The sequence below is a fragment of the Panthera uncia genome, assembly GCF_023721935.1.
Source record: "Panthera uncia isolate 11264 chromosome B3 unlocalized genomic scaffold, Puncia_PCG_1.0 HiC_scaffold_1, whole genome shotgun sequence".
In the NCBI taxonomy this organism is placed as follows: Eukaryota; Metazoa; Chordata; class Mammalia; order Carnivora; family Felidae; genus Panthera; species Panthera uncia.
In genome coordinates this window covers 119,301,928-119,320,337 of record NW_026057582.1, presented here as the reverse complement: position 1 = coordinate 119,320,337, position 18,410 = coordinate 119,301,928, and the positions used below count along the sequence as shown (strand labels likewise).

General features: G+C 43.1%; 1 protein-coding gene across 2 annotated transcripts in view; it reads right to left on the bottom strand.

Moving 5' to 3' along the window:
- Positions 1-18,410, bottom strand: part of ATP10A (ATPase phospholipid transporting 10A (putative)) — a 191,310-nt gene that overhangs the window by 94,468 nt on the left and 78,432 nt on the right. For both annotated transcript variants that reach the window (XM_049613943.1, XM_049613944.1), the window contains exon 2: positions 8,079-8,283. In XM_049613943.1, the coding sequence (XP_049469900.1) occupies positions 8,079-8,283 (205 nt within the window). The remainder of the gene's footprint in view (positions 1-8,078; positions 8,284-18,410) is intronic.

Sequence of the window (18,410 nt, the reverse complement as noted above, 5' to 3'; positions counted from 1 at the left end):
ACATGCAACAAAATTAGAATAGCTCACAGAATTCAAATGCTGTAGCAATCAGGGTGTGGTGACTAGGTTCATGTTGTGGAAATAGGGGTTTTCCTTTCATTGGGGGTTTTTTCACAAAACAAGTGGAAGGGACATGACACCAGCTACACACACCCTATCAAGGAGCAAAGTATTCCCCAGTCCACTGAGCAGAGAGTGAACTGTCCAGACACCCACCACCTAATGCTCACAGTGCACAGCAGGTGTTCCATAACCAGACTGACAATTCCAGATTCTCCAGGAATGTGCTTTTACAGATCTATCTGCTTCCAGAACATCATGTCTTAGCCCAGGAAACAGTATTTATTCTCTCTTCAAGGTAACAGAAAGTGATAACTCAAGACCTTTCACTTCGTTTTGCTTTCTTCTTTGAACACCCACAGCCATGCCTGCACATATACTCTCACACACATACACATGCCTATGCACACTCACACACTCACAAGTGTGCACACATGAACACACTCATCCGTTCTCATGCTTACACGTGTGCACACACACATATGCACACACTCTCACCCATAAACATACACATCCATACCCACTTATGAGTGTTAACTGGACAGATCTCATAAGGAAATTTCTAATTCAGAAACAGATACACACAGCTCAAACTCTTTGCAATTGCTGATGCAATTTAACAACAATTAGGAAAGCTAGAATTATCCTTTTTTTTTCAATGAAAATATAGTCAAAGAGAAAAATAGCATTTCACATCACATACCACCATAAATAGAACAAAAACCTACTAATGCTTTGGTTGTCTTTTCCCTGGAATAAACACATGACCACTTCCCACCACATAAAAATGTGAAGTTAAATGTATACAAAGAATGTTCAAGTTTCCAAGGGCACCTGGGTGGCTTAGTCGGTTAAGCGTCCAACTCTTGGTTTCAGCTCAGGTCGTGATCTCATGGTTTGTGGGATGGCACCCCATGCTTGGGATTCTCTCTTTCCCTCGCTGCCCCTCCCCTGCTCTCTCTCTCTTTCTCTCTCTGTCTCTCTCTCTCTGTCTCTCTCTCTCTCTCTCTAAATAAACAAACATTAAAAAAAAGTATGTTCAAGTTTCCATATGTAATAAGATCTTTTTGTATTAACATGTCAGGTTAGCCTAGTTTATCAACTTCATGGCATTTAGTTTTTCTCAAGATCATAGTGCTTTACTCTCTAGGAGCAGGGATTTGCTAGACCACAGGTTCAAGGCAAAGTATCTGTGGCAAAGTCACTAGGATTAGAAACAAAGAAACAAAATCTTATTATATAGCCAAATTTATGTTCCCCATGAAGTATAAACAGCTGATATTATAAACTATAGTTTATAAACTATATCTCAGATAATTATATTACTGACCTAACCAAATTACTTTGAATATCCATACTTGCTGGAATTGAAATTTTAGTCTAAATATGGCTGTGTTCTCAAAGTAATCTTTCCTAATGGCTTTCTTGTTACATATTTAATATTCTTCAACTAAAGTATCTGGTTTAAGTTTGGGAATGAAAATGTCCCACAGTATAAATTATGAGTTTAGTGACTAATATGTAAAAGAAAACCATGAATCTTTTTGTAAAGACTTGATATTGACCTTTTCAATTAACACACCCAGCCAGCTGTCTTTGTTTTCCACTTAGATGATAGATTGTTTCCTCCTTCATTCCACAGCAATGCATGTAGCTAATTTAGTTAGACTAACAACCTGAAAAGCTTAAGGAAAAACAGCTTTGGTACAAAACCTTGCAAACCATCCTTTTTCACCTCTGGTTTTCCCATGGTAGAGATAATTTGGGAGGAAACAAACAAATATACAACATAATAATTTTGTCTCCTACATAATAACTTTGTCTCCTCCTACATAAAGTGATTTTCTCTAAGCTCCTTGAATTCTGTCAAGTAACTTGGGGGAGGCCTAACTCTCCCTTGTAAAGGAAACTCTGCCTAGAAGTGCCTGGCATTTAAGAATGTTGCTGAGAATTTAGTAAAAGTATATATGCAAAACGGAGGTAAAGCCACATTATTGTCTTGGAATCAGTGCAGGTCTAGATATTAGGCACATCTTTTAGACTAGTGCTTCTCAGATTCCCCCCAGCCTAGGAAAGTTCCCATACTAGTTTCATTTTTTCTTCCTCATTGAGAGCAGTCAGCAGACACACATGCACATGCCCGTGCACATGCTCATGCACGTGCACATGCCCATGCACACACCCACACACATCTGGGAAGAGCTAGCTAGCAACTGCAGGCTTGTGATTTCAGCTCTTCCTAAAAGCCTCACAATCACTACTCCAAACAGCCTTAAGCAGATGGCCCCGTGGGTGTAGCCCGTATAATAACCCCACAGGTCTACCCAAGAGAGAAACTGGAGGAACATTTTTTCTCAGTAAATTAACCAACACAGAAGTCATTCCCTGAAGGTTCCTCCCTGACACTGAAATAGCTCGTTCAGCAAGATCTCAGGTCTGTACTCTCCTGCTGTCCTGGGGGAGGCCTGCCCTGCCTCACCCCATGCCCGTCTAAAATTCTAACACCCACCTGACATTACACATCACTGTTTGTGCTTTTTCATTTACCCCTCAGCACATATCACTATTTATACAGGTCACGTAAGCATCATGAGAGCGAAGAGGTTTGCCTCTTTTGATCAATACAATGCCTAGAACTTCATTTGAAGTACAGTAGGTGCTCAATAAATATTTGCTGAAAAGAATGAAAAATCACAAAACTTAGTCTCTAAAATATTTTTATATAAAATTATCAGCCTAAGGAACTCCCGATTCTGCAGAAATCACTGCAAATGTTATAGACGAACTAGAAATTTCTACCGGTATAGAGACTAAATGCATGCAGCCTCAAGGGCAGGGCTGCAGGTCAGAACAAGTGTGTGTCTGTAAGAGGGAGGGAGAGAGAAAGGCAGCATGCAAAGCGAGAACAGATGCCCAATGCAAAAGGAAAGGCCTGGATGCTGGAGAATCCCCCATCCATGTCAACTCAGGAGGTGAGAGAACTGAGAACTGCCTCCCAGCTCTATGCTGATTCAGGCAGCCACGGCTGGTGTGTCTTAGAAGAATCTCTTGTCTTCACATTTTCCATTTCTGGTCTATAAAAGGGTGTGATAATCATTATCTCACAAGGTTTATATTCTAAAATGTGTGAAGTGGTTTCTAAAATGTCTGTGCTACTACAAATGTGAGAAGCATGGTAAGGTCTGACACCAGGGGAGGCTGAACAGAGGTGAGTTGTTACCATGGGAGCTTCGTGTGAAACACTGGGGTTCTCTGTTACTTCTGGGATAATGCCAATTTGGCTCCAACTTTTAAATTATATGTTTATTTTGAAGTCCCATTATCTGTTTCCTTTTGCCAGACACCAAATGGCTATGTTATTTAAGGTCCTGAGGTCATCACAAAGTGTCTTATCCTCAGATTCAAGGGTCTGGGCAGGCCATGCATGCTGACTTCCTGCTTCCAGTCCATGAATTCTGTACAATTTTGATACTGGGAGTCTGCTAGTAAACAAGCCTGACTCGTCTAGATATTGGTCCCATTGCCTTAAATCATTAGACCCGGTAGCACATGGACCATGTCCCTTTCTTTTTGTTTTTGTTTTTGTTTTAATTTTTGTTTTGTTTTGTTTTGGATTGGGCTTTTTTGCTCATGGACCAATCTAAGCTATTTATTTAAGACATCTCCTGCATAAGCAAAGGGATGGAAAATCAGTATACTGGTCATCATTTGATACAAGTAAGGAAGGTGAGCTTAAGGGTCACATATGTGTGCAGAGTCATGGCCCAAACCAGTTCTGTAGTTCCCCACTGGGTCAGTCGTACAGGTTTTCTTTATTCATCTATATAGCCCATTGGAAGTGGACTCACTTGAGAGTTATGGAATAGAGTATGATTAACATCTCCCCAGGGAAAGGGCTTGGACCTGATTCAGAGATGGGGGGTAGGCAATGAACTGACGTCTCTCATGCTCTCCATGATGCGACATTAGAAGACGTTCAGCATACTCACTCCCACATGGGAGAGAACTAAGAAGTAGGTGAGGGCCTTCCACACGCTAGCTGAGCCGTCCTCCCCACTTGACATAGACCTCCTAGCTGTGCCCTGGACTGCCCTAGCATCCTGGAAACCCGGACCCAGCTGCCACTCCTATTTTCCACCCAGAAAGCCTCAGTGCCACCCAAGTCCCTCTTTCTTAGCATCCTTCCCTAAGCAAACAATCACTTCATAAACGACTTCTAGAAATGAAGCTAAGTTTTTACCTTCTCGATAGAGGGCGTTTGGAGGAACATTGCAGGAGAAGGAGTGGGAATTCAGTTGGAGGGGTGTGTGGATTTGCTCTGCACTGCCCAGCCCCCCTCTAGGTTTCTCCAAAGCAAGGATCCTGCAGTGTAGTTTTTTTTTTTTTTTTTTTTCCCCCAGGACTAGATCAGCCACATGCTTCCTCCAGCTTTCAGCTCAGGGTAACCAGAGACCCTAAAGGCATGGGCCCTGACCCCAGTGGGAGCTACTGCTCCCTCTACCCTTTCCCGGGCCCTCTGCCTGTGCAGGTCTGGGCTCTGCAGGGTTGGCCGTCTAGAGGGCCACCATTCAGCCTTTGTCCACTGCAGCTGCCAGAGCCACAAGCAGAAGGTAGCATCTCTAGAGCCCAGCTCAAGCAGTGCCCAGTGGCCAGCAGCTGCCCCTGGTATCTTCCACATTCCCTGGCTTGGCACTTTCCTATGGATGGCTGACTTCTGGCTGGCACAGCCCCTCGCAAGCTTTTCTACCATCGTGTGAGTAATGGCTGTGCCCTCACGTGAAAATAAGACTCAACCTCGGGAGCCTCTTCCCTGAGCACTATCTCAGCCCCAGGGCCAGTGGCTGCTCTTTATGTCAGATATGTCCGTATATTCTTGCAAGTCTTTGTTCTTACTTTATTTACTTCACAACCCCCCACTGGAATTCTTAACATCAAACTTTCCCTGAGTCATGGGTAATTTTTGCTTCCTCACCAGACCCTGACCGATACACAGAGTCCCTGCATGAACACTGAGGTCCTCTCACATTTCTTTACCTCAGTTTTGCAAATTGCTTCTAATTTAAGTTTTGCTAGGGGCCACCACTTCCAACTGGCCATTCATCAAACTGGCAACATATCACTCTCTTAGTTCTTCCCCCGTCTGAGGTACACTAGGTGACTCCATTCTATGAAAAAACCCACTTAAATACAGAGAACTAAAATGTTCTTGACATTGCAGCATTGTAGTCAGAACCTTGGCTTTCCAACTGTCAGGCTTTTAATTTTTAAAAAAATTTTAGGGGCACCTGGGTGGCTCAGTTGGTTGAGTGTCCACTCTTGATTTCAGCTCAGGGCATGATCTCAAGGTTCGTGGATTAGAGCCCTGTGTCGAGCTCTGTGCTGACAACATTGAACCTGCTTGGGATTCTCGCTCTCCTTCTCTCTCTGTCCCTCACCTTGCTCTCTCTCTGTCTCTCTCTCAAAATAAGTAAAAATAAACTTTAAAATTAAAAAAAAAATTAGTTTAGTTGAATTAATTTTAATTCCAGTATAATTAACATATATGTTATATTAGTTTTCCAATTATCAGGCTTTTAAATGCCAGAGACTTCCTATCTTTATTCTCCATGGAGCAATTCTTATATTTCAGAATAATAATGTATCAATGGGAATTCAGCTACCAGAAAAAAATCTTTGGACATTTAGAGGGGAAGTTAAAAAAAAGAAAAAGTGAAAAAAGACACCAATAATAGGGACAATGTGCATGTATACTGAAGAATTTGGGTGCTGATAAAGACTGCTTTGGTTGTTAATTTTGGCTATTTTGACTAAATTATGGCTCAACTCCATTTACTTCCTCAGGCATTCATTGGGCCTGAAGGAGGGTGATATAGGATGTGTCTATCTGTAGCCATCTTTGAATTTTAAACACCCAAACAGCTGAATTACAAAAAGTACTTACAAGCAGCTGAATTATATTACGCACTATCGAGCTATGAAGTGTTCTAGTTGTTATTTGGGAAAAAAGTGGGTGGAGGAGGCTTGTCAATATTACTGGGATTACAACAATTGAATAAAATTAGAAGACATGAAACATGGACATTATTCCTGAGAGCTGACCAAGGAGATACACCTATGTGGCTTTCCCCATGCCACCACCACAAACATGTACACTCTGCTTGCCAGTTCTCAAATTTTCATCCATTAGAGATTCATGTGTATTCATTCATGTTACAGTCCTCTTCCGTGCACACTGGCCACACTGCCAGGAAGGTAACATTCTAGCTTGTGCAGCCACTGCCTCCCCATAATCCTATGCATGCTGAGATCACAAGAACTGAGCTGGCAATGCAGCCCCCATACTGATTTCAGGCATAGTCCACACACTAATCTGTGCCCTGGAATTCTGGGCTCTAGTATTGTAGACTGGGGTAGGCCTGATGGGAGAAAGCCTGGAAGTAAGGTCAACCTTAGGAGAACACATAGGCACGGGGGCCGAGGGGCTAGTAGTGGAAGGTGAGCCCGCATTTACTGCCAAACCCTGGAGCACAATAATGCAGATGCTAGAAATCTCCAGCACTGTGCCCCCAGAGGTCCCTAAATTCCACCAGTTCTCCTGATCTAGGATGATGACAGCACTCCATTTTTTAAAAACTGCTATTTTTAGTATTTACGTCAGCTTTGTATCATTCCAGGAAATATTTGCGGCAGCTCACCAAAACAAAACAAAACAAAACACACCTGACACAAAAGAAGGCTTAAAGAAAAGTAAACGAGTAGTGACTATAATCCTGCACTGTATATTTGAAAGTTGCTAAGAAAGTAGATCTTAAAAGTTTTCATCACAGGAAAACAAAATTGTAGCTGTATGTGGTGATGGATGTTAACTACACTTACTGTGGTGATCACTTCACAATATACTGAATCATAACACTGTATACTTGAAACTAATTATAATATTGTGTCAATTATTTCTCATTAAAAAAAAAAAAAAGTAAATGAGGAAACATGTGGAGAGAAGTAAGGGCAGATGCTGGTAATGAAGTCCAGGTACACTCACTGTAGGCTGGAGGAGTGTGAGAAATTCCCACCAGCCGGGGCAAGGTGGGGAGCCCCAACGTATGGAATTCTATCTGGGCTTTTGAAAGTGTACAGAGGCACCTTTGTTGCCACAGTGACCAAGAGTGAATTACATGTTCACTCATGAGTGGGAGGCAAGGATGCCAGCCCCCAAATAAATCCTGCCCAATGAACACCCACCCAAAATACTGACAATGCTCAGGATGAGATCCATAAGCTGTAAAACAAGCCAACTGCTCAAGAGAAGCCTACCTTATCTTGATTCTAAGGTCGATTTCCCCGGGGGAGCTCATGGAGAGCTCTCAGTGACACAGAAGAAAATCCCCCAAAGTATGACATTGACTGACACACATTATGTGAGAGAGGACAGTGAACAGAAGGTTAGAAACCCCTGAAGGGTTTGAATTTTCTGGCCACAAGGCTGTTGGTGAATGTAGGCAGTCAGACCCGACTTCCCTTCCTACTTCTCATTTCCCATCAACTGTGCATTTTTGAGCTGTGGCTGAGGCTCTCTAAAGCAGAATTCAGATACAGAAAATCGGATGCCAAACTCAGAAACAGCCTTGAGGAGAAAATGTTTCAGAACTACACTCTCAGAATAGGGCATTACTTCTGCTGTGTGTTGCCATTTAGCAAACTAGAGCAACTACTGGATAAATGTCAACAGTCAGCTGGTCATAAACATTCTCTGCAACTTTAAATACTGTTTTGAGAAACTCAGAAGTACAGAGTGGAAATCAAGGTTATAAAAACTGGGTTCTGTTCCCCCCAGCCATAGGCCAGTCATGGGGTCAGGCATGTCAGGGGTTCTCTCAGGCCTTCAGTCCCACACCTATCTACTAGTAAAAGTGGCCTGGCCACTGGAGTTGGGGGATAGGGTGCAGATGCCCAGAGGGCAATGTGGGAGATACTGTGTGGGCGTGGTGCCAAGGGTGCCCTGGACGTATCCAGTCACTTACGAGCTCTGAGAAGCCACGGACCACCTGCCGTCGCTTCAGGTTGGTCTCTCCATCCAGGTTGGCAGTCTCAATGTGGCACAGGCCATCTGGGTCACTGGAGGAGAGCAGGAGAATGTCCGCAGGGATGATCTCATTGCAGCGAAGATGCACAAAATCTCCCACACGGATTTCTTTCCAGAATCGGTTCACATACTGCTTTTCCTCCCTGATAAAGAGACTGTCATTAACAAAACTGGCAGGAGGCTGATCATTCCTGAATCTGTGTGATGGGCACATTTAACAAATATTCCTACTAAAATTTCCATAAAGAAAGTGTTTAAAAAGGATACTCATTAATACCACATATATAGTGTGACTCCAGTTATGTGAAATATTCAGGATAGGCAAATCCATGGAGACAGAAGGTAGATTAGTGCTTACAAGCAACTAGGGGTAAGAGAAATGGGGAGAAAGTGTTTATTGAGTACAGGTTTCCATTTGATGAAAATGTTCTGGGACCAGGTAGTGGTGATGGTTGCACATTATAAATGCACTAAATGCCACTGAATTATATACTTTAAAATGGTTAAAATGTCTACTTCTAGGTATATACCCCGAAGAATTAATAGCAAGGACCCATATAGATACTTGTACATCTGTCTTCATAGAAGCATTTGTCACCATAGCCAAAAGGTGGAAACAACCCTAATGCTCAATGATGAATGAGTGGATAAGCAAAATGTGGTATATATCTAGACAAGGGAATATTATTCAGACATGAAAATGAAGTTACATGCTGTAACATGGATGACACTTGAAGACATTATGCTAAGTAAAATAAGCCAGTCACAAAAGGACAAATATTATATGAAGCACTTTTATGAAGTGACTGCAACAGGCAGATTCACAGAGAGTAGATCCTCTCTACATCTCACTGTCCTGCTGTCTGCAGAATGGAGATAACAGTAGATGCATCCTCTCCACATCATTCAACATGAAGTGGACAGCATATGCCAATCACCCAGAACAATACCCAGCACAGTCAGCTTTCAACTTCCAATAGTTACTATTAACAGATATTTAGATGAAAACATTGTAGATTTCTTCTTCAGATTTTTTTTTTTTTTACTCTGAAAATACAGGCCAATTAATCCTACAAAGGGCATTTTTAATAGTTCCTTCATGGCAGTTTTGCACACTTAATTTATAAAAATAAGTATAGAAACATGACTTTAGATCAACATGATATGCTATAAGGAAATCTCATCAAGAAATGCTCTGGGTGATACTGTTGGGGGGAGAAAAGCATGAAAACACATTTCAATGTAACCATCACCTTCTTACTGGTTCCTGCCCCATACAATGCCTCTCCCTTGCCTGAGTTCCCAGAAAGCCTGAATTCAGGCAGCAAGTCTGGATCTCAAGGTAGGTCGAGTCAGCCAAATCTTATGGACTCCTCCACTTTGGGAGAAGTATTGAGGTTTTACACATCTATTTAATTCCACACTGTGGATCTGAGGAAACCTATGGAAAACTTCCAGGAGCTCACAGCTATCAGCTGCTCCATCCCTGTCCATTTTAAAGCCCCTGTTTTCTTGTTCTTCTAATTCAAGATCCACCAAACTGATTATGTACGAAGCATAGTTTGGCCACGTTAGGACCAACAGAGATAAATTAGATATAGCTCTGTCCTCAAAAATAATGCAAGGCAAGGCCAAACCACTGGATAGCAACCCTTGGGGACTGTATAATCAAGCCCCCAGTGTGAGCAAAACTATCCTTCCTAGGCCAACCCATCATTCCTTACAAGGCCAGGGCGTTCTTCAAGGCTGCTTAAATAGGTGTGATAGGTCCCATCAGCCTCCAATACGACATCAGCTGGCTCTAAGATAAGGCACAGAAGGGGTATTCAATCACCTGACCATCCTGCTGGCTCACTTCCAGTCTGACCTCTTCCCTGTGGACAGATAGCCTTGATGTGAGACAGATGAAACATTTTTAAATGTTCCTATTTCCTTTCCTAAAGGTCAAACCTTGATTTTATATCACTGCAAGCTTTAGCTCCTTAATCTTTATTCCTTATCATGACCATTTGTTGGGTTCCCACAGAAAGTACAAAGAAATGTGAAAGAGCCTATCCTCTTCCAGAAGAAAGTTTCCAAAAGCTAAGTCACAAAGGAGGGCAGCATACACTCTTGAGAGTGAGGTGGACAGGATTTGTGATGACAGGGGTTTCCAGGAGACCAGTGGTCCCAGACTTGCCCTGGGATGGCACAGGAAGGTGATGACAAGAAGAGGAGCAGAATGGTCTGTGTTCAGTTTATCTTAACTACATTCCATTTACAGAACTCATCAAACATAGAGTCAGTTTCCACCTGCTTTGAAATCTTAAAACGTTAGCTTGCCCACTACATCAGAGCACTGCTTTTAAACCAGCAATTTTGGTGGAGGCACTGAGCCACACAGGAGATTCCCCCACAGCAACCGCTCAATCCCCCTGATGTGCCTGCAATCTGTGAGCACTGAGTCACAGTCCTCACGAGAGGACCCATGTGAGCCATGGAAAGCAAAGGGAGCAGGACACAGAGTAGCTCCATAATGGCTTCTGTGAAAAGGCCCTCCAGTTCACGGGAATTCTGCAGGAGGCCGGGCCCTTAAAACCCAAACCTGGGAGTCATTTGTAAAAGAAGAGCAGCATGACAGCACCCCTTTGACACACCAACAGACCAAAAATTCCCCATCAAAGCCCCACAGTCCCATCAACGATTCCAGCTGGAGACCCACACTGAGTCTGGACCCTACATCAACCCCTGCAATATCCCTGCCTACTTTCTCGTGTTTATTTTTATTATATAACAATACTATATATTACATATATCATATGTATTGTTATATGCTATATATATACTATATTATGTTATATATTATATATTCACATATATGTATATATAACATCTGCTGCATATAACACATTACATATAAGTAGCCCTTTGTCTCATGAGGAGGGTATATGCTTATTTTTTCCCAGGAACTGTATTTGGACATAGGGTCTAAAGTTGAAATGAGGTCACAGGGTGTGGTCCTAACCCAATGTGACTGATGTCCTTATAAGAGGAAAAGACACCAGGGATGTGTGCACATGGAGGAAAGGCTGTGTTTGGTCACAGAGGGAAGACAGCCATCTGCAAGCCAAAGAGAAAGGCCTCAAGAAAAAGCAACCCTGCCGACACGCCTTGATCTTGGACTTCCAGCCTCCAGAACTGAGAAGACAATAAGCTTATTTTAGACACTTGGTCTGTAGTGTGCTTTGCTATGGCAGCCTGAGCAGACTAACACCTAACAACTTCAAGTCCCAGGACTCCTGCTGGAAGGACCAGCTCCCAGCCTGCAGTGACAGAGGAAGAGACAGCAGAGGAAGCAGGTAGTGGAGGGGCACTGTGTCAGGCGATTTATCCATAGGCATGAGTCCCACACTGCCCCACACATCTGTGCACAGGAAAAGCACCACAGAGAAGACAAAAATAAATCCTCTGACACAATACTATAAACACTAGCTTCTTAAATTTTTTTTTTCAACGTTTTTTATTGATTTTTGGGACAGAGAGAGACAGAGCATGAACGGGGGAGGGGCAGAGAGAGAGGGAGACACAGAATCGGAAACAGGCTCCAGGCTCCGAGCCATCAGCCCAGAGCCTGACGCGGGGCTCGAACTCACGGACCGCGAGATTGTGACCTGGCTGAAGTCGGACGCTTAACCGACTGCGCCACCCAGGCGCCCCAAGCTTCTTAATAACACTCTTCTTCAGACTGTTCTAAGCATCAGGTAAATGATTTGGAACTGCCCTCCATTTCCTCAGGTCAGTATGGATACAGGTCGGGGTAGACAGAATGTGTGAGCCTCCTCTCTGTGGCACAAATATCAGGAGATAATCTCACCACCCCATGGCCTCCCTGCCAAATCTAATCCCAACCAGGCATGGGCCTGCACACCTGCAGGACCATAGGACTCCCCTAAAACACACGGATTATATGTTTTACAGTGGCAAGTTTGAAATCATCAAAGTCCTCAATATTCTGGATTCCTTCATAGCAATTAGGAAGGGGCACTGTTTAGTTTGCCCACACATTCCTTCTAAGAACAGGTGCCAACTACCCCTGGCAATAGGATTCTGAGATGGCCCCCAAATCTCCATCCCAGTCCTGGTGTCCACACCCCTGCCAGCTCCCTTGAGTGAGGTAGGGACTAAGTATGAATGTGGAGGAAATCACTTGTGAAGATGTAACTAGGGTGACCCAATCAGTAGACTATGAGCCAACCAACAAAGAGATCATCTGAGTGGGCCTTACAGAGCCACAGGAGTCCTATAAACCTGGGCCTAATGCCAGTGACAGGAACTCAGAGGGGCCACATGGCCAGAGCTGAGAGCACAAGGCCTCAGCCCTACCACCACTGGAGCTGAATTACACCAAGAACCTAAAAGAGCCTGGAGGAAGATGCAAGCCTCAGACAAGAACACAGCTGCAGCCAACACCTCACCCGCAGCCTGGTGAGACATCGGGTAGAAGACCTGGCCAACCCATGCCTGAATTCCTAACCTCCAGGAAATGTGAGATAATGTATCTGGATTCTTTCTTTTGACAGGTAATATCCTATTAGTTTCAGGTGTACATCATGGTGATTCAGTATTTTTATAGATTACAAAATGATCCCCATGATAAGTGAAATTACCATCTGTCACCATAGAAAGTGATTACAATATTATTGATTATATTCTCTACACTGTACATTACACCCCCATGACCTATTTATTTTATAACAGGAAGTTTGTGCCTCTTAATCTCCTTCACCAATGTCCCCCCCCTCCAACACATCCCCACTCTGGTAACCAACAGTTTATTCTCTGTTATCTATGACTCTGTTTCTGTTGTGTTTTGTTTGTTCATTTATTTTATTCTTTAGATCCCACATATAAGTGAGATCATACGGTATTTGTCTTTCTCTGACTTATTCACTTAGCGTAATACCCTCCAGGTCCATCCATGTTGTTGCAACATTGTTTTTAGTTGCTGAGTTTGCAGGGATTTGTTGCACAGCAATAAAAAATTAATACACACCATTTCCATTTTCTGTACAGAAGCAGGAGCTAGATGCTTCTCCCATCCTGGCAGCTTCGTCTTCTACAGTGTGTAACAAACTAAAGATTCTGCCAGTAGTTTTATAGTCTGCATACTTGAGGAAAAACTACTTAACGAGAAAAGAATGCATAGAACAAGACTGGTTATAATCCAAAAGTGTTTTTCTCTCTCCACATAAAGTGGAAGCCCATCAGAGGGCCCGAATAACATATTAAAATGTGGAGAAACCCTGAAAATGTGCAATCTTGAAATACGGGCTATGTTATAAATATTACAAACATGGTGCATGATTCCTCCACAGGAATGGCAACTGGCTCTTGCATTTAGCTGCAATTTTCTGCTCACGATTCCTGACAGGTCTGAGCAGAGTGTCAAACCAAGATTTCAAAGGTCATGAGCGAAAAAAGTGTGATTCTTCTGAAATAGGGGGCAAAGAAAAAGAAAAACACTAAAAAGGGAAAGAATAAAAATGTCTTACATTTAAAAGCACCACGTATGAAGCCAGAGACAAAAGCCAGTTTTTTCTAAAAGAGCCTGACACTCCTTTTTCTCTGCACCAACCACCTCACTTCTAGGCCAGCTGTTTCCTCAGCTAAACAGTGAGAATGTTAAATAGACGATCTTGAAAATCTGTTCTGAAGCTAATGTTAGCCTTCTGTGATTAATAGATTTCCTCTTCTGGGAAAATCTATTACTAACATTTTACAATTAGTCATGCTGAGCTTTGCAGTTCTCATCTGAGCCTTTTTTTTGTCCGAAACAACATAATGCACAGGTGAAAGAATAAGGAAATATAAGTATGACAAGTGACAAATTTTATTTAAAGACAAGCAGTAAATAAAATTTTAAGATCCCTTAATTTATCATTTTTGGTTATTTAATATTTAGGCTGAGTTAAACTATTTATTTGTACTAGTTATGTTTTCAAGGTTCTTAAGTAGGGGCACCTGGGTGGCTCAGTCGGTTAAGCATCCAACTCTTGATTTCAGCTCAAGTCATCAACTCACAGTAGGTGAGCTCAAGCCCTGAATTGGGCCCTGTGCTGACAGTGTAGAGCCTGCTTTGGATGGAGTCTCTCTCTGTCTCTCACTTACTTGCGTGCTCATACCTGCTCTCCTTCTCACTCTCAAAAAAAAAAAAAAAAAAAAAAAAAAGGTTCTTAAGTAAGCAATTCCCTAAGAGGAGGCAGCTGACTTACTGAGTTTACAGGAATTACTTTAAGTAGTTGAAAGCATGTTTTTCCTGGAGATCACTATTACTTTTATGTAGCTATTCATGAATACAGGGTTCAAGAACTACTGCTCTGAAATGTTTTGTTAATGTTTTATTTTTTTGAAATGCATTAGAATGTTGCAACCCTACTGACCCCTGACCCCTCCAGTGTTTAAGGTGTCTCTGCAATGGCTCAGGGTTTTCAACAATGTATTTATAAATCTTTCCAATGTGGTGAAGTTGGATCTATTTCACAAATCCAAACAAATTTAGATCGAGTTTTTAAAAAAGGCATGTGTAGAAAATGAGGGAATTACACTTTCATCTTTAACGTGTTGTTTTCAAGTAGATTTGCATTTCAAATATATTTGAGATTTTCCCTCATAGTAAAAGAGCATTTTTTTTTTTTTTAATTTAAGGTGACAACAGATTCCAAATTTGCCCACAACCAGTCAATATTCCGGGTTACCCACTGCCATTCCTTCTACAAGGACAATCACAACAATAATTGTCCCTGATCTCCAACCTGGTCTATGAATTCATGAATGAATTGGATCTGTTCTTAAGAGTCCTCCTGGGCTGCAGAAAGAGGCACACTAATTTCTGGTTCCACACAAGTTACTCCTCACTTGTAAGATGACATCATCATTCAAGTTTAGTGACACTGTAATCAACACAAAGTAGCAGTGGGTGTCTGCAATGCTACAGTGCCCACACTTCTGATCATGTCCACAAAATACTGCATGCCACACACACAGAGCTGCCACCTGCCAGCTTCTAGGACATCTTACAATTGGAGATGCTTGCGTCTTCCGTTTTTTGGTAATTTAGGAGATGAATGAAAAGTCTGAAATGTTTGTAACATGCATGCACATTTGATTTTCTTACCCTTACATTATCTAACATCTTTATATGGCCATATTTTATTGTATACTTTCCCATGTTGTAAAAATGTCAGCTTTAATTCAATTGCAAATTATTGTCACAGCTACTCAGAGAACCCCACTCCTGCCCTCCCACCATTCACCACACCCACACCCTACTCAGGTGCTGGCAGTGGGGGTATACAGGGGTAACAGGCACATCTCACTTGAGTCCCTTGCTTTCTCTCCTTCTTTAAACATGTCTCTCCTTTAATAAGACTAATCAACAAAGGAATATCTTGGGTAGATGAGTAAGAAAGGAAGTGAGGAAGAGAAAGAAGAGATGCAGGTTTGGGGTTTTAATACTTGAGCACTACAATTTTTAAGTACAATTTAATGCTGAAGGAAGAACACTTACTTTGATTAGGCAATCAGGGACTGATTCCTGGAAGAGGGGACATCTGAATTTAGATCTTAAAGGATGAAAAGAATCTTAGCCTAAGCCATTCTCCACCCTCCCCCAAGGAGACTGTTTATACTAAAGAGTGCAATTTAGGGGAGGTTGAAAGGGCAGTGCCCAAATCAAGGATAAGGCAGGGCGGGATCAAAAGAGATCCTGAGAGGTACCTGGGTGGCTCAGTTGGTTGAGCATCCCACTTTGGCTCAGGTCATCTCATGGTTCCTAAGTTCAAGCCCCACATTGGGCTCGCTGCTATCAGCACAGAGCTGGCTTCCAGTCCTCTATCCCCCCCCGCTCTGCCCTTCCCATGCTTGTTCTCTTTCTCTCTCTCTCAAAAATAAACATTAAAGGGGCGCCTGGGTGGCGCAGTCGGTTGAGCGTCCGACTTCAGCCAGGTCACGATCTCGCGGTCCGTGAGTTCGAGCCCCGCGTCGGGCTCTGGGCTGATGGCTCGGAGCCTGGAGCCTGTTTCCGATTCTGTGTCTCCCTCTCTCTCTGCCCCTCCCCCGTTCATGCTCTGTCTCTCTCTGTCCCAAAAAAAATAAATAAATAAATAAATAAATAAACATTAAAAAAGAGAGAGAGAGAGAGATCATGAGACTCAGAAATAGCAACAGGGTAGAAACAGAGGCCACCTGGGTGGCTCTTTAGGTTAAGCATTGGACTCTTGATTTTGGTTTAGGTCCTGATCTCACAGTTCATAGAATCAAGCCCCATTTAGGGCTCCATGTGGACAGTGCAGAGCCTGCTTGGGATTCTCTCTGTCTCTCTGTCTCTCTCTCTGCCCCTCCCTTGCTTGTGTGCAGTCTCTCTTTCTCAAAATAAATAAACATTAAAAAAAAAAAAGAAATAGAAACAGGAGGAAATGATGGGCATGAAGTTTGACTATATAATCTATGTCACTGGACACACACCATGAATGATTAGATGAGAATGGGCATTCGAGTATCCACATCTCCAGCTCTGGTGGCTGAAATGTGAGTGCCACTGATCTTACCCAGGAGTGGGTCTGCTGTGGGAAGGAACAGAGTCCAATTGTGATCTCTTCAAGGTGCTGGTGGGGCATGTGGGTTGGGCTTGTAGGAGATGGCCACATCTTTGAAGACAAATGCAGATAAAGAGGAATTTGGGGCTCATGGCATGGAGATGACCAGTCCCCTACTGTGGATGCCATCACTGAGATTACCAGAGATATCACAATGATGAGAGCTGAAATAGTAATGAGAACTGAAAATGGACTGGGAGAACAGGAAGGGTAGGAAAGGGTTGAAGTAGGGAAGCCAGCAGGGGTGGCTGGGCAGGCAGGGTGGGCACAGGGTAGAGACCAGCAGAGCCCAGAGTCCCAGGAGCCAAGGTTCCATGGTGGCTGCCCATCACCAAGGGCAACCAGGGGCAGGAGTCCAGTGTGCCACACCTTCCGTTGCCTCCACACCTCTCCCTTTGCCCTTCCTATGCCAAGTGAACCAATCTGGAAAGGCAGTCATGGAATGTGTACACACAATCACCATAGTTTCATTTCTTATTTTGAAAAGGCAATTTTCAGTGGCACACACTTGAAAATGGCACACCCATTAAGACCAAAGGTCCCCTTTCCAAACATTCCTCGTGCTTTTCTCCCTTCAGACCTTTTCACCACTCAAGCAGATTCGTGTGCAGCTCAAGTGAGAGTTCAGTCTTTGGAAAGACTAAGAGATATGGACCTCCTGTAAAAGCTTCATGAATGCTTCAAGTCTTAGGATAAGTCTTTCAGGCAATACCAGCTGGACGTCTAGACACCAAATCCCTGTCAGTACTGAGACATCAGTATCTTAATAATAATAACAAAAGAAAAATAAATACAGCTTTCCTCCTCCATATCCTTATTATGAACCCGGCACTTCACAGAGCATTTTACAGCCTTTATTGCAGGGAGTCTTCACACAATCCCAACACTATATTCCCATTTACAGACATAGAAATAGACATGGAATGACCTGCCCAAAGTCACACATCAGGAAGTAGCAGGGTGAGGACCAAATCTCTCTGACTCTGGGAATCATGAATCCTTGGGGCCATGTGGTTTTGAAAGCACATCTGATCTAACGACCTAAAGGAAGAACAACTAAAACTCCTAAAGGAGTTGTCTAGTGACAACTTTGCAAAATTCCAAGCCAGAAACTCTGTATTTTTTTTTCCTTTTCAATTATGCAGCCCAGAGACCAATGTAGCCTGAAAATAAAATAGCACTATGCTTGAAAAAGGGTGGAAAGGCAGACAGTTCCAGACCTATAAGCAGTGTTTGACAGACACAGAATAATGAATTTCAGTCAATTTGCCTAAATGCCTGCCTATTTGCAATCGACCAAAGGAGCCATGTCCAAGGTTAGAAGTCACCAAACCATGGTCTCTGCTACAAACTGGGAAGTGTGCCCTAAATGGGCCTTGGCAAACTGAGAGATGAGCTCATCACTGAGACCACCTGTGGCTGGGAGCTTCTGAGCTTCAGCAACCTGAAGGACACCACCTGACTCAGTCCTCTGGGGGGACTCCCTCTGGGGCTGAAGGAAGGTTGGTGGAGCAGGAGAGCAGTTTATTCTCATGGCTTTGGAATGACCTGGTAGCTTTGACAAGTGCTCCCAACTTGGGCCGGGCACACGTGGCACTTTTGGAGACACGGCTATGGACCAAATTGTTCCAGCTCCC